This window comes from Carcharodon carcharias, chromosome 6, assembly GCF_017639515.1.
Source record: "Carcharodon carcharias isolate sCarCar2 chromosome 6, sCarCar2.pri, whole genome shotgun sequence".
Classification (NCBI taxonomy): Eukaryota; Metazoa; Chordata; class Chondrichthyes; order Lamniformes; family Lamnidae; genus Carcharodon; species Carcharodon carcharias.
This window is the reverse complement of record NC_054472.1, coordinates 42,716,438-42,729,947: the sequence shown is the minus strand read 5'-3', so window position 1 is coordinate 42,729,947 and position 13,510 is coordinate 42,716,438. Positions and strand designations below refer to the sequence as shown.

The 13,510-nt window shown below is 42.7% G+C and overlaps 1 protein-coding gene and 1 pseudogene across 3 annotated transcripts in view; one reads left to right on the top strand and one right to left on the bottom strand.

Moving 5' to 3' along the window:
- Nucleotides 1-13,510, top strand: part of LOC121279378 (oxidation resistance protein 1-like) — an 86,426-nt gene that overhangs the window by 33,674 nt on the left and 39,242 nt on the right. For all 3 annotated transcript variants that reach the window (XM_041190579.1, XM_041190578.1, XM_041190577.1), the window contains exon 2: nucleotides 7,562-7,687. In XM_041190579.1, the coding sequence (XP_041046513.1) occupies nucleotides 7,562-7,687 (126 nt within the window). The remainder of the gene's footprint in view (nucleotides 1-7,561; nucleotides 7,688-13,510) is intronic.
- LOC121279445 lies at nucleotides 10,855-10,953 on the bottom strand (annotated as a pseudogene).

Genomic DNA, 13,510 nt, shown 5'->3' with positions numbered 1-13,510 from the left:
GTGGCCTTGGCAGAACCCATTGCTGTTACAAACATGTCGATGAATGATATGATACAGCAGTTGGTAAAGCTAAGTTATTTAAAAATCCCAGAGGGTAACTTTAAACAACTGTCGTAACCTACGTGATATGATTGAGATGCAGCTCTAAATTCAGGAATCAGACTACCAATTCTCGAGAGGCTTTATATCAGAATACATGAGACTTTTATTAATTTACACAAGTTAAATATATACACATGGCTACAAATTACTTTTAACAAATTCCCAAGCTAATCTCCATTAAAGGCAACAGCAAACTATAGACTTTAAGTGGACACCAGGCAAAGCATTTTCACCTTACAAATTCAAAATGAGGTTCCTTTGCAGACACAGTGGTCGGCTTTACAGGCTTTGATCTTATATTGCCTCTGCCCCGCACACACACATCTGCTATATCCAGCACATCTCATTGAATGTAAATTCTCTTTGTATCACCAGCCCCTTTGAACTCCACCTCTTCTAACAATAAAACCCCTTGCACAGTACCAATGTTATTAGTAATTTAAGCATTGCTTGGTCTCTGCTAGCGAGATGCCAGATTTCAATTCCCTTCTTGAGCAAAATGCAAATGCGCTTTACCTTACTTACATCTCAAAACTAGTATACATTGAAGCCCCCAGACTAGCTGTCTTTAATCAAATTAAGACACACCCACACACTAAACCTCTATTTTAAAAAGAACATTCCAATTACATAAATTAGTAGCTTCACGACAGCTACACCATCTTTCACTTTTCTGATGATTGAGAGTTGACTGATGGGATGGTAAAGGGCCAGATTGGAATTGCCCTGCTTTTTGTAGGCACATCGTATCTGGGTGATTTTCCATCTTGGGTAGATGCAAATGTTCTGGCTGTACTGCAAGAACTTTGCTAGGTCTGGAACATGAGTCTTCAGTACTGCGGCCAGATGTTTTCTTGGCCCATAGCCTATACTGTCTCCAGTGCCTTCAACCATTTCTTGATACTATGTGAAGTGAATCAAATTAGGACATCAAGATGGGCACCTGTAATGCTGGGGATTTCAGAAGGAGACTGAGATTGATCATCCTCTCAGCATTTTTGCCTGAAGATGATTGCAGATGCTTCAGTTTTGTCTTTTGCATTGACTTGCTGAGCTCTACCATCATTTAAAATGGGGGTGTTTGTGGCGATGCATCTTTGTGGTAGTTGTTTAATTGTCCACCACCATCAACGATTAGATATGGCAGGACAGCAGAGTTTTGATCTGACCTGTTGGTTGTGGAATCACTTTGTTTTGTCATAGTATATTGCTCCTGCTGTTTAGCGTGCTCCACTATGTTGGCACCTTATTTTTTAGGTAAGCCTTATGACGCACCTAACACGCTCTCCTACACTCCTCATTGAACCAGGATCGTTCCCGTGACCTGATTGCAGTGGTAGAGCAAGAGATATGCTGAGCCATGGGATTATTAATTATGGTTGAATATAATTCTGATGTTGATGGCCCACAATGTTTCATGGATTCCCAGTTTTGAACTGTTGGATCTGAATCTATCGCATTTAGCACAGTGATAGTGCCACACAACATAATGGCGCGTGTCCTCGACGTGAAGACAGGATTTCGTCTCCACATGGACTGTGTGGCAGTCAAGGACAGATGCATCTGCGTCGGGTAAATTGTGGGCAAGGTCAGATAGGTTGTTCCTTGTTGGTTTTCTCACCTTACAGGCCTGGGTGTAGCATCTCGGTCAGTAGTGGTGCTACTGAGCTAGTCTTGGTGATGGACACTGAAGTCCCCCACCCACAGTACATTCAGTGCTGTTGCTACCCTCAGTTCAGCATAGAGGAGCACTGATTCATCAGTTAAGGGAGGGCTGTAGTTGATAATCAACAGGAGGTTTCCTTGCCCATCTTTGACCTGATGGGTTATGAGACTTCATGGGGTTCGGAGTCAATGTTGCAGACTCCCTGGGTAACCCCCTCCCAATCATATACCACTTTGCTTGTGATCTCTAGTGAGTCTGTCTTGCCAGTGAGACAGGACTTAATGATGGAGGAGCCTGGGACATTGGCTGTAAAGTATGATTTAGTGAGTGTGACCATGTCAGACTGTTGCTTGACCAGTCTGTGACACAGCTCTCCTAATTTTGGCACAAATCCCCAGAAGCTAGTGAGGCTTTCCATGGTCGATTAGGCAGGGTGTGCCTTTGTGGTTTTCAGTGCCCAGGCCAATGTTAGGTGGTTTTATTCTTCAACGTTTTTGTAGTGGTTTGCTAGAACTGAGTGGCTTTGCTAGGCCATTTCAGAAGGCAGTTAAGAGTCAACCACATTGCTGTGGGTTTGGAGTCACACACAGGCCAGACTTGACACAGTGTCAGCAGAGTCAGGAACCCCACTCTGGCATGGTAGCTGCTGCTGCTGTATTTGTTGTAGTGAAAGATAGCGGTCTGAGAAGGATGTTGGTGAACCAGATGGGTTTTTATGATAATCTAGTAGTTTCATAATCATCATTACCAAAACCTTAGTGAGATTTGCAGTAATGTCTCGAGCATTAGTCCAATCCTTTGAATCATTAGTCTATGTGCTGCCATGTTATGAGGTGCTGTTTGGAGGATTTTGAGTAGACACTTCTGCTTTTTCACAACTACACTTAAATTGAAAGTGGAAGATAGCAGTTTTAATCTAAAGTATTCATTCAAATAGGTAGGCTTTGCTATCATCTCTGTGACAGCATGATGTGCACCATGGTGGTAAACTCTGTTAAGCATTCCCTACTGTGGCTCAGGAGCCCCACTCTGGCATGGTAGCCGCTGCTGCATTTGTTGTAGTGAAAGACAGTGGTCTGAGAAGGTGCACAATTCACTGGCTTATCTTTTCTCTGGCTCCTCCTTTAAACTAGCTGAGCTTCTCGCTTCTGCTCGTCTCTTCCAGTCAGCCTCCAGAAGTCACAGCAACTGTTTCCCATTTGTCAGTGTGTCAATATCCACCATCTTCACATATCACTTGCAAATGCCCTGGTAGTGGAGGTATGGACGCCCAGGCACTAAGTTAATCTTGCTCAGGATAAATTTATAGCAAGAAATGACATAGGGTCAGGTGATGTAGACTTTGTGTGGGTAGAGTTGAGGAACCGCAAAGGTGAAAAAACCATAATGGGAGTTATGTACAGGCTGTCGAACAGTAGTCAGGATGTGGGTCACAAGATACACCAGGAGATAGAAAAGGCGTGTAAGAAAGGCAAGGTTACAGTGATCATGGGGGATTTCAATATGCAGGTAGACTGGGAAAATCAGGTTGGTAGTGGATCCCAAGGAAAGGAATTTGTGGAATGTCTATGAGATGGCTTTTTGAAGCAGCTTGTGGTGGAGCCCACTAGGGAACAGGCAATTCTAGATTTAGTGATGTGAAATGAGGCAGATTTGATAAGGGAGCTTAAGGTGAAGGAATCCTTAGGAGGAAGTGACCATAATGTGATAGAATTTGTCCTGCAATTTGAGAGGAAAATGCTGGAATCAGATGTAACGGTATTACAGTTGAATAAAGGCAACTACAGAGGCATGAGGGAGGAGCTGGCCAGAATTGCCTGGGAGATGAGCCTAGCAGGAAAGACAGTGGAACAACAATGGCAGGAGTTTCTGGGAGTAATTTTGGAGACACAGCAAAAATTCATCCCTAGGAAGAAGAAGCATACTAAAGGGAGGATGAGGCAACCATGGCTGACAAGGGAAGTTATGGACAGCATAAAAGCTAAAGAGAAAGCATACAATGCGGCGAAGAGCAGTGGGAAACCAGGGGATTGGGAAGCCTACAAAGACCAACAGAGGACAACTAAAAAAGAAATAAGGAGGGAGAAGATTAAATATGAGGGTAAACTAGCCAGTAATATAAAAGAAAATTACAAGAGTTTTTTTTAGATATATAAAGGGTAAGAGAGAGGCAAAAGTGAACATTGGGCCGCTGGAAAATGACACTGGAGAAGTAGTAGGGAACAAAAAATGGCGGAAGAACTGAATAGATACTTTGCGTCAGTCTTCACAGTGGAAGACATGAGTAACATCCCTAAGGTTCAAGAGAGTCGGGGGGGCAGAGGTGAGTATGGTGGCCATTACCAAAGAGAAGGTGCTAGGAAAACTGAAAAGTCTGAAGGTGGATAAATCACCTGGACCAGATGGATTACACCCCAGAGTTCTGAAGGAGATAACTGAAGAGATAGTAGAGGCGTTAGTGGTGATCTTTCAGGAATCACTGAAGTCAGGGAGGGTCCCAGAGGACTGGAAAATCGCTAATATAACCCCCTTGTTTAAGAAGGGAGTGAGGCAAAAGGCAGGAAATTACAGGCTGATTAGCTTGACCTCGGTTGTTGGTAAGATTTTAGAGTCCATTATTAAGGATGAGATTTCAGAATACTTGGAAGTGCATGGTAAAATAAGGCAAAGTCAGCATGCTTTCATCAAGGGGAGGTCATGCCTGACAAATCTGTTAGAATTCTTTGAGGAGGTAACGAGTAGGTTAGACAAAGGAGAGCCAATGGATGTTATCTACTTGGACTTCCAGAAGGCCTTTGACAAGGTGCCGCACAGGATGCTGCTCAGTAAGATAAGAGCCCATGGTATTAAAGGCAAGGTACTAGCATGGATAGAAGGTTGGCTGTCTGGCAGGAGGCAGAGAGTGGGGATAAGGGGGTCCTTCTCAGGATGGTGGCCTCTGACTAGTGGAGTTCCACAGGGGTCAGTGTTGGGACCACAACTTTTCACTTTATACATTAATGATCTAGATGAAGGAACTGAGGGCATCCTGGCTAAGTTTGCAGATGATACAAAGATAGGTGGAGGGACAGGTAGTATTGAGGAGGAGGGGAAGTTGCAGAAGGATTTGGACAGGTTAGGGGAATGGGCAAAGAAGTGGCAGATGGAATACTATGTGGGGAAATGTGAGGTCTTGCACTTTGGTAGGAAGAGTAGAGGCATAGACTATTTTCTAAGTGGGGAGAGAATTCAGAAATCTGGAGTGCAAAGGGACTTGGGAGTCCTACTCCAGGATTCTCTTAAGGCTAACTTGCAAGTTGAGTCGGTAGTTAGGAAGACAAATGCAATGTTGGCATTTATTTTGAGAGGACTAGAATATAAAAGCAGGGATGTGCTGCTGAGGCTTTATAAGGCTCTGGTCAGACACATTTAGAATATTCTGAGCAATTTTGGGCCCCGTATGTCAGGAAGGATGTTCTGGCCCTGGAGAGGGTCCAGAGGAGGTTCAGGAGAACGATCCCAGGAATGAAAGGCTTAACATATGAGGAACGTTTGAGGACTCTGGGTTTATACTCGATGGAGTTTAGAAGGATGAGGGGGTATCTGATTGAAACGTACAGAATACTGAAAGGCCTGGATAGAGTGGACATGGGGAAGATGTTTCCATTAGTAGGAGAGACTAGGACCCAAGGGCACAGCCTCAGAGTAAAGGGAAGACCTTTTAGAACAGAGAAAGGAGAAACTTCTTTAGCCAGAGAGTGGTGAATCTATGGAATTCATTGCCATAGAAGGCTGTGGAGGCCAGGTCATTGAGTGTATTTAAGACCGAGATAGATAGGTTCTTGATTGGTATGGGGATCAAAGGTTACGGGGAGAAGGCGGGAGAATGGGGTTGAGAAACTTATAAGCCATGATTGAATGGCGGAGCAGATTCGATGGGCCGAAGGGCCTAATTTCTGCTCCTCTGTCTTATGGTCCCATGCAGATGGATTGTTCGGTAGATTAAAGAGAGAAGAACAAGAGCTGCAAGAATTGATTTTGGCTCTCTGAGATTGAAATGCAGTCATAATGCAAAATAGAAAAAGAGCTTAACTTTGCATCTGACTCGTGAGCATGAGCTTTGTTAAATTTCCAAACTTGTTCAATTTCAGACACTAACATTTTTCACCTTTTATGAGTGCAGGAGTTCTAGGATAGGATAGTCTGTTTCTGAAAATTAATTAAATAAATGATCCACGTAAGTGATCTATACAGCTCTGTATCTCAGAGAGATCTATCTATCTAGGTTATCTGGACAGCTCCCTGCAAAGAAGTGTGCATTATTCTTCAGACAGCAAAATCATAATTGCAAGATTGATGTGTGCAAATTGCTATAATCTGAATGCAGTACAGAGATTGGCAAACTGCAAGTATTTCATTATTCAGAAACACTTTGACTTATTTAATTATTTATGATTTTCAGGTACTATGTGGGTTATCTGTTAGAAAGCTGACCCAGTAACTTCAGTAACCCCCCTTAATCTTTCTTTGAACTCCACTTCTAGATTTTGCATTCCTGTTTTCTGTCCTTTCTCTTCACCTCCTATATCTTATTTTAAAATTTTAGTGGAATTATTTTCTTCCTGTCTCTGTATTCAGGTAGTATCAGTGACTGAGTACCATCGCAGGATCGATGCTCTTAATGCTGAAGAACTGCGCAAGCTTTGCAGACGTCTAAAGGTGCCCCATCTGTAGTTAACCCCATTATACATTTGCCCAAAGAGCTAGAGCAGATGTGGCTGCGTGCATCTCAGATTTTTCTCAGTGGCAAATACACCTACATTGTGTTTGCCTCAGCAGCAACACTATCAAAGCCTCGCAGAAAATTCCTTATTTTGGATACGGTTGTGGTGCAGTGATGTGTAATAGTTGGTTAAATGAAACACATTGCATGAGGGGGAGTTAATTATGGCATGGGGGGAAAATTGGGAATTTTCTGCCCTCCATATCACAGTATGTTTCACTTAAACTGCACTCGTTATCACATGACCAATGTGACAATGAGTAGTTTCTCTGTAATTTGATTTACTGCAGAATTTGATGTGGAGGAAAGTTTTGCTGAGAATGCAGAAGTTGAACGAAGTCTGTGATGATTGAGCCTCATCTTAATGTAGTGTATTTACAATAAATTCTCTCCAGTTGCCTGCATTCTTCTCGACTTTCAATAGTAGCACTCTGTACTGGAATTATACATCCCAACTTGCCAGTGGCAGCACTCATCCTGCACTGTACATTGATAAAGGGAGTGATGGTAAAATTACAATGCAGAATTCCAGCCATGTTTTAATTTAAGAATCTTGGATTTGCACACAGAGGGAGAATTAATAAAGGGGAAATGATCATCTTTAAAAGTTGTGTGTTTATTTTTATTTAGCCACCAAATATTAATACATTGCAATAAGGTGATGTAAATATTTCTTTGATCAGAATTTTGACTGTCATTTTCAGAATTCCTGACCTTGTACTGTACAGTTTAAGGAAAAATTGCTGCCAAGGCCTTATTAAGTTTGCCTTGAAAAATTGAAGATGCCTTATTTTGTCATAATTTCCATGTTAATTTTTTTGGAACAAGCAAAAGCATAGGAACTGGGCTTTTGAGCTTATTTTTTATTTTAAAAATGCAATGCTATATTTGAGAAGTTCTGAAATTGTCCATTAGTTGTAATTTGGACATGATACCTGTTGTGTGAGATCATAGATCTTTTTTCTCAGTTTAAGGTATTTACTAAAGTCAGCTGGTTGAGTTGTGGTTGTTAACGCTATTCCTGCTTTTAGATAACAACACGAGAAGAAACCAGCTTGAAGCAAAATACAACCACAAAGCCTGACTTGGAGCCTGAAACATTTCGGCCAAATCTGAGTGAACAAAGTGACCTGCTCCAAACGGATCAGATTGAAAAGGTAATTATTTCTTAGACAATAAGATAAAAGTGTTGAAAAGTACCGGGGGACATTTTATTACCTTACGCATCATATGAATGCTAGTTGTTGTTCAAACTTCTGCTTAATTTGGGAAAAGGTTATGCAGTATATTTTTGCTTCGGAACTTAATACCCACCCGGGTGAGTTTGGAAGTGAGAAAGTTGTGTGATTAAGCAGGAGGGTGTGGGGTGCTGCCCTCTCACCTCCCTCTGATCAAGTCCCAGGGCAGGGAGCTTGCAGGTGGCCTTTCTGCAGAAAGTAGGCAGGCTTCAATTTTCCAAGTTGTTTGACTACTTTTTTTGGAATCTGCAATTGGTTTATTTCCATATCTTTTTTTAATCACTGAAAAGTTACAATCTTATCAGGAATATCTCATTCATTGCAAGCATCCCATGTATGAAGATGTAAGTCACTAAGTCAAGTCACTAATAAATGCTGACTAGTATGATTGCTAATAAAAGTTGGACACATTCAATATGTAATATCTTTGAGCCTAAATGTATAAAGTTGGGTTGTAGCCTTGTTTTATTAAGGATTTCATTGTGTTTTCAATGCACTAAAAAAGAGCAAAAATGGAAGTTAAACTCAGATAAAAATGAAAACATTGAATGAAAGATTGCTTCATTGAGATGCATACAAAAACTAACCACCCAGTTCAAGGTAACAAGAGTCATAAATGTTGACTGAAGCAAATGTGCTCTCTGTGTGAATGGGCCTCGAACCACAAACTAAAAGGTGGATGATTGCTCTGAATGACTTATAAAAGTAACTGTAAACTGATGCTCTTAAACTTGTAAAAGACTTGTAATTATTCCTGTGCTGAAATCCCATAGCGCGCCAGATGTAGATGGCCTAATGGATAAGCTCAGAAAGCAGGACAGCAAAGACTTGCTGCATTTCCTTTGTGTAATGTCAATGTATACACTTAATGTAGGAAACCTCCCAAAATACTTCATGAAGGCACAGTATAGTAAAATATGGATGCACTGTTCGGAGGGATGACCAAAAGCTTGGTCAAAAAGGTGGGTTTGAAGAAGCTCCTTAAAGAAAGAAACAGGCTTGGAGAAGCTGAAAGTTGTTCCAGTGTTTGATGGCTAAATGCATGTCTGCCAATTGTGGATCGAAGGAGATTGGGAGAGGAATAGAGACTTTGTAAAGGGTTTTAGATCTAGCAGAAGCTGCAGAGATGTGGAGGGGCAAGTACTTGCATAAAGTTAATCACATAAATGAGAGTTTGAAGTTGGAAATGTTGGGAGCTAGGAATCAGTGTAAAGCCAGCAAGCAGATGAGCGAGCAAGACTTGGCGTGAGATAGGAAGAGTGGAGCAGTTTTGCATAAACAAAAATTTTGAGAGTGGGAAACTGTCCAGGAGTACATTTGAATAGTTGAGATTGGAGGTAACAAAGGTGTAGATGTGAGCTTCAGGAACAGAGGCAGATGATACAGATATGGAAATGGGCAGTGTTTATGATGGAGAGTATAAGTGATGGTAAGCTCAGTATGGGGACAAATATGTTAGCAACATTACAAACAGTGTGGTTCAGTCTGAGACAGTAGCTGGGATGATAACTTTGTTCTTCTCCATGTTTAACTGGAAGAACTTTTGGCACACCCAGGTCTGCAAGCAGTCTCAAGAAAGGAGTTGAAAAGGTTGCAGAATTATAGAACTGGATGTCATCAGCATACTTGAGGAAGCTGATCATATATCCATGGTGCTTCTGCTGGACAGCATATAGACTAGGAAGGCAGTAAGGATAGATTATTGGGGGTTTCTGGAGTAGCTGAGAAGAAAAAATGAAAATTTTACTTAGCTGGATAACAGAAGGGAGAAATTGAAGGATGGTGTGCTCAATTTTGTCAAAGGTTGCTTTATAAGATCCTTCAAAAAGTATAAGAAGGAAAGCACACCAAGGTCATGATGTAATTTGTGACAGTGGTGAGAATCTTTTCAGCTTTGTTGTACGGAAATCACATTTGAGAGAATCAAACACGCATTTGCAAGAAAGGTGGGCAGTGATATGAGAGATGACAACACATTCAAGAATTTGGAGAGGAAAGGGATATTGGAGTTTGCAAGGACAAAGAGATTGAGGGTGAAATGGAGGTGGTGACATTAGTTTTATCAGGTGGAGGGGCAGTGTTTAGGTTGATCTTACAGTTAGCATGATAGTCAGGGAGGAAGTTGGGATCAAGATAGCAGGAGATAAGTCTCATCAAAAGCCTTTTAGTTGCAAAGAATTACATGAGCTTGCACATGGCAATAGAAGGAAAAAAAATTAAGGGAACAGTTGTCAGTAAACAAAATATCTTTGTTCAACAAATTGATAGGCCATTGTCTGAATCCCTTGGGCATGAGGCAGTGAAGCTTGGTAAGGCAATTGGAATGGGAGAGGGTAACAGTTTTCCTGAGGACGAGAGCATTAAAGGTGAACGTGGCATGGCTAAGCAGGTTGCTGAGGGAAGGTATTTTGTGAATGGAGGGACAAATATGCAGCTACTGGGTGTTAGTGTGTCTCGAAGGGAAGTTTTTTTCAGGATCGGATATGAAAAATAGCAGGCTTTGAAATGGATTAGTCGTTGTGGATGATGAGGCATGCACTGAAGTGATTGGACATGACCTGTCTGTAATGTAGATGGTTGAGGGAGGTTGGTGTGTAAATAGGTAGGAGACTATATAGGTATGGAGAGAGATATTTAGAGAAGACAAAGTCAGTAATTTGTCAGCAAACCAGTTTAACATTTTAATCCCTTCAATGCCCAAGCTTTGTACAAAATGTACAAATTAAAATATATATATAAAACCTAATCATGAATGAATTAGGAGTGAAGTAGGCCATTCAGCCCCTCAAACTGCACCACCATTCAATAAGTTAATGGCTGATTCAACTGTGGCCTCAATGCCATAATCCACCTCCACTGCTCTCTGGGGAAGAGAGTTCCAAAATTTATGATCCTGTGAGAGATAGGGTTTCTTCTCATCTCCATCTTAAACGAGAGACCTCTTATTTTAAAGCTGTCAAAATCAAGCAAAGGTGATGAAGAAACTGTTCCCTTTGATGGAGGAGTAAAGAACCATAGGGCACTGATTTAATGAGATTTGCAAAAGAACTAACAGGTCAGAGAGGCACAGAAGAAGGCCATTCGACACGTCAAGTGCATGCTTCATGAATTTGTCATCCTTGCACAGGGGCCATACTAGTCATCTTTGATTATTCCAATTTTAGTATTTTTGCTACTGAAGTCAGCCTGATAGGGAATTGACCCCCGGTCTCCTGCATGACAGGCAGGGATGATCACCACTGTTATAAGAAAGCTGTGATTTGTTTGGAGTGTGGCGCATGAGAGTGCAGTGGAGGTAAATTCAATTATAGCTTTAAAAAGAGGATTGGATAAACACATAAAGATAAAGAAAATTGCAGGGTTTTTGGGGAAGGGCAGGGGAATAGGATTAGCTGAATTGTCCTTGCAGAGAGCCAACATGGACTCGGCAGATTGAATGATTGCCTACTATATGTAAACATTCTATGATGATTTGAGGAGAGCTGACAAAGGGAGCTGAGTTGAAGATTGAATTGAGGTTTGAAGGAGAAGCAACAGGATGAAACAAGGTGAGGTGCTTGATGGAAAAATACCAGAGGAAGTGGTTAGATCAAGTTATGATTTGGCAGTGGTTTGAGTGGCCAGTGGTGGAAGCCAGACAGTAAAGGGACGAGGTGTTATCAATCAGTCAAAATGTCAATGCAATCGTGCATGATAAGGTCATGGATAATGTTTTTAAGTTGTCACTTAACTGCCATTATAAACAGGAGGTGGCTTTTCAGCCCTTCAAGCTTGATCTGCCATTTTATAAGATCGTGGCTGATCTGGTTGTGGTCTCAGCTCCATTTTCCTGTCTGCCCCCATAACCCTGCCAAAAATCTAACATAGCCTTGGAATAAATTCAATGACCTAGTCTCCACAGCATTCTGGAGAAGAGAATTCCACATACTTACAACCTTCAGAGAGAAAGAAATTCTCATCCCCGTCCTAAGGAGGAGACCTTATATTCTTACACTGTATCTCATAGCTCTACGATGGAATTTTCCGCTCTGGAGACTAAGTGCAGTGGTAGACGAGGAAGGCAACACATTTGCGGCCAGCATGGTGGATTTCTGCAGCAAATCATCTGCTTTTTAGCTCATTGTATATGCATAAACGAGTAGCACATCATTTCTCACGGCAGGACTGGCTGGGATCTGTCCACGCTGCCATTACCTCATCGGCTCATATATCTAGGCGCCATATTTAAACTGCACCTGCTCACTGCAGCCCAGGAGCTGTCATAGCGAACACCAGAATGGCCCCAAGAAGAAAGAAGCCAACAGTTCCAAAGTTTAGTAACAACACACTGGCAGCACTCCTCCTGGCAGTCAAGGGCTGGCGGAAAATACTTTTCTCCCATGATGGGAGCTGGAGGTCCACCAGCCTCACCACAAAGGCCTGGCAGGAGGCCATGAGTGCAGTCAGTGCCAACGTCGTGCAGAAGAGGACTGCCATCCAGTGCAGGAAGAGGATGAATGACCTCATCTGCTATGTCAACCTTCTCATCACTCTGAGCCCACACTCTCACAAAACTGTCAGGCATTCACAAGAGCATAGTCCACAGGGCTCTCTCACACTACCAACACAAGCAATATCATCACTGAATCTCTCTCTCACATTTTACATCCTCATCTCTTCTCACATCCTGCACAAGTGACATCCTCAGCCCTTATGTTGGTTCACTCGGCACAGAAGGCAGGTACGCTTATCATTTGCTTTAGCGTCCATCCTACTCAATATTTATGCAGGAAAAGATCACCCACAACAATAGGGAGAGATCCCAGACCAAAGGGGGTGGATGCTGGGGCTTAGGCCACTCACTCCCTTTGAAGAGCAGGCAACAAGCTGGCCTGTGAGGATAAAGAACGTGCCTGCGCCAGAAGAGAGAGTGGCACCCTCAACAAGCCAGTGAAGCCCCATTAATAAGTACTTGCCCATCCAGTGAAACTGAGAGTGCTTTTTAATGTTGGTGACTATGCAGCTAATCACTCTTCTCTCTAACAGGCACCGACAAGAAAAGGAAGAGGCCCAGCGGCAGCTAGCCCATCAGCCCCAGCCATCTGACCACCACCTAATGAGGATCCAGAGTGCCCACTAGATGTGGAGCTGTCATAACATTCACCTGCATCCTCCACCAGTGCAGAGATGCAAACCCCAGTGGAACCTAGTTCTAGAGCAGGCTCAGGGTCACCACCTGGTAAGCACAGCGCAGATCCTGATCCAGAGCAGGCAGAGGCAGTGACAGTAAAGGTTACCAACAAGTGGGGGAATGCTGGAGGCCAGGCTTCTACTGATTTCAAGTCCAATAACAAGTCTGTAGACTTGGCCCTTAGAGAGATTTTGGAGCTCCAAAGATAGACAGGGACACATCAGGCAGGGTTGTCGGAGATCAACACTAGATTAGAACAGAGGATGGAGAAGTCTACCTACATTCAGTCTGATGTTGTGGCACTGGCATGCCAGCGCATTAAGGTCACCATTTGAAGGGTGGTGACTGCCATGGAGACCTTAGCCCAGCAGTTTGTGCCGATATGTGTGAGGACCTGCACACTATTGCTTCAACCATGAGAACATTCCAGCAGTGGCTAGGCCACCGTGGAAGCCTCTACCCCCACAGGAGGTCCAGCAATATCACTAATCCGGCTTGGTCAGTGATGGTGGTGGTGATCAGTCCCAGTGCAGAAAGAGGATGAATGATCTCATCTGTACTTGCCAGGATAA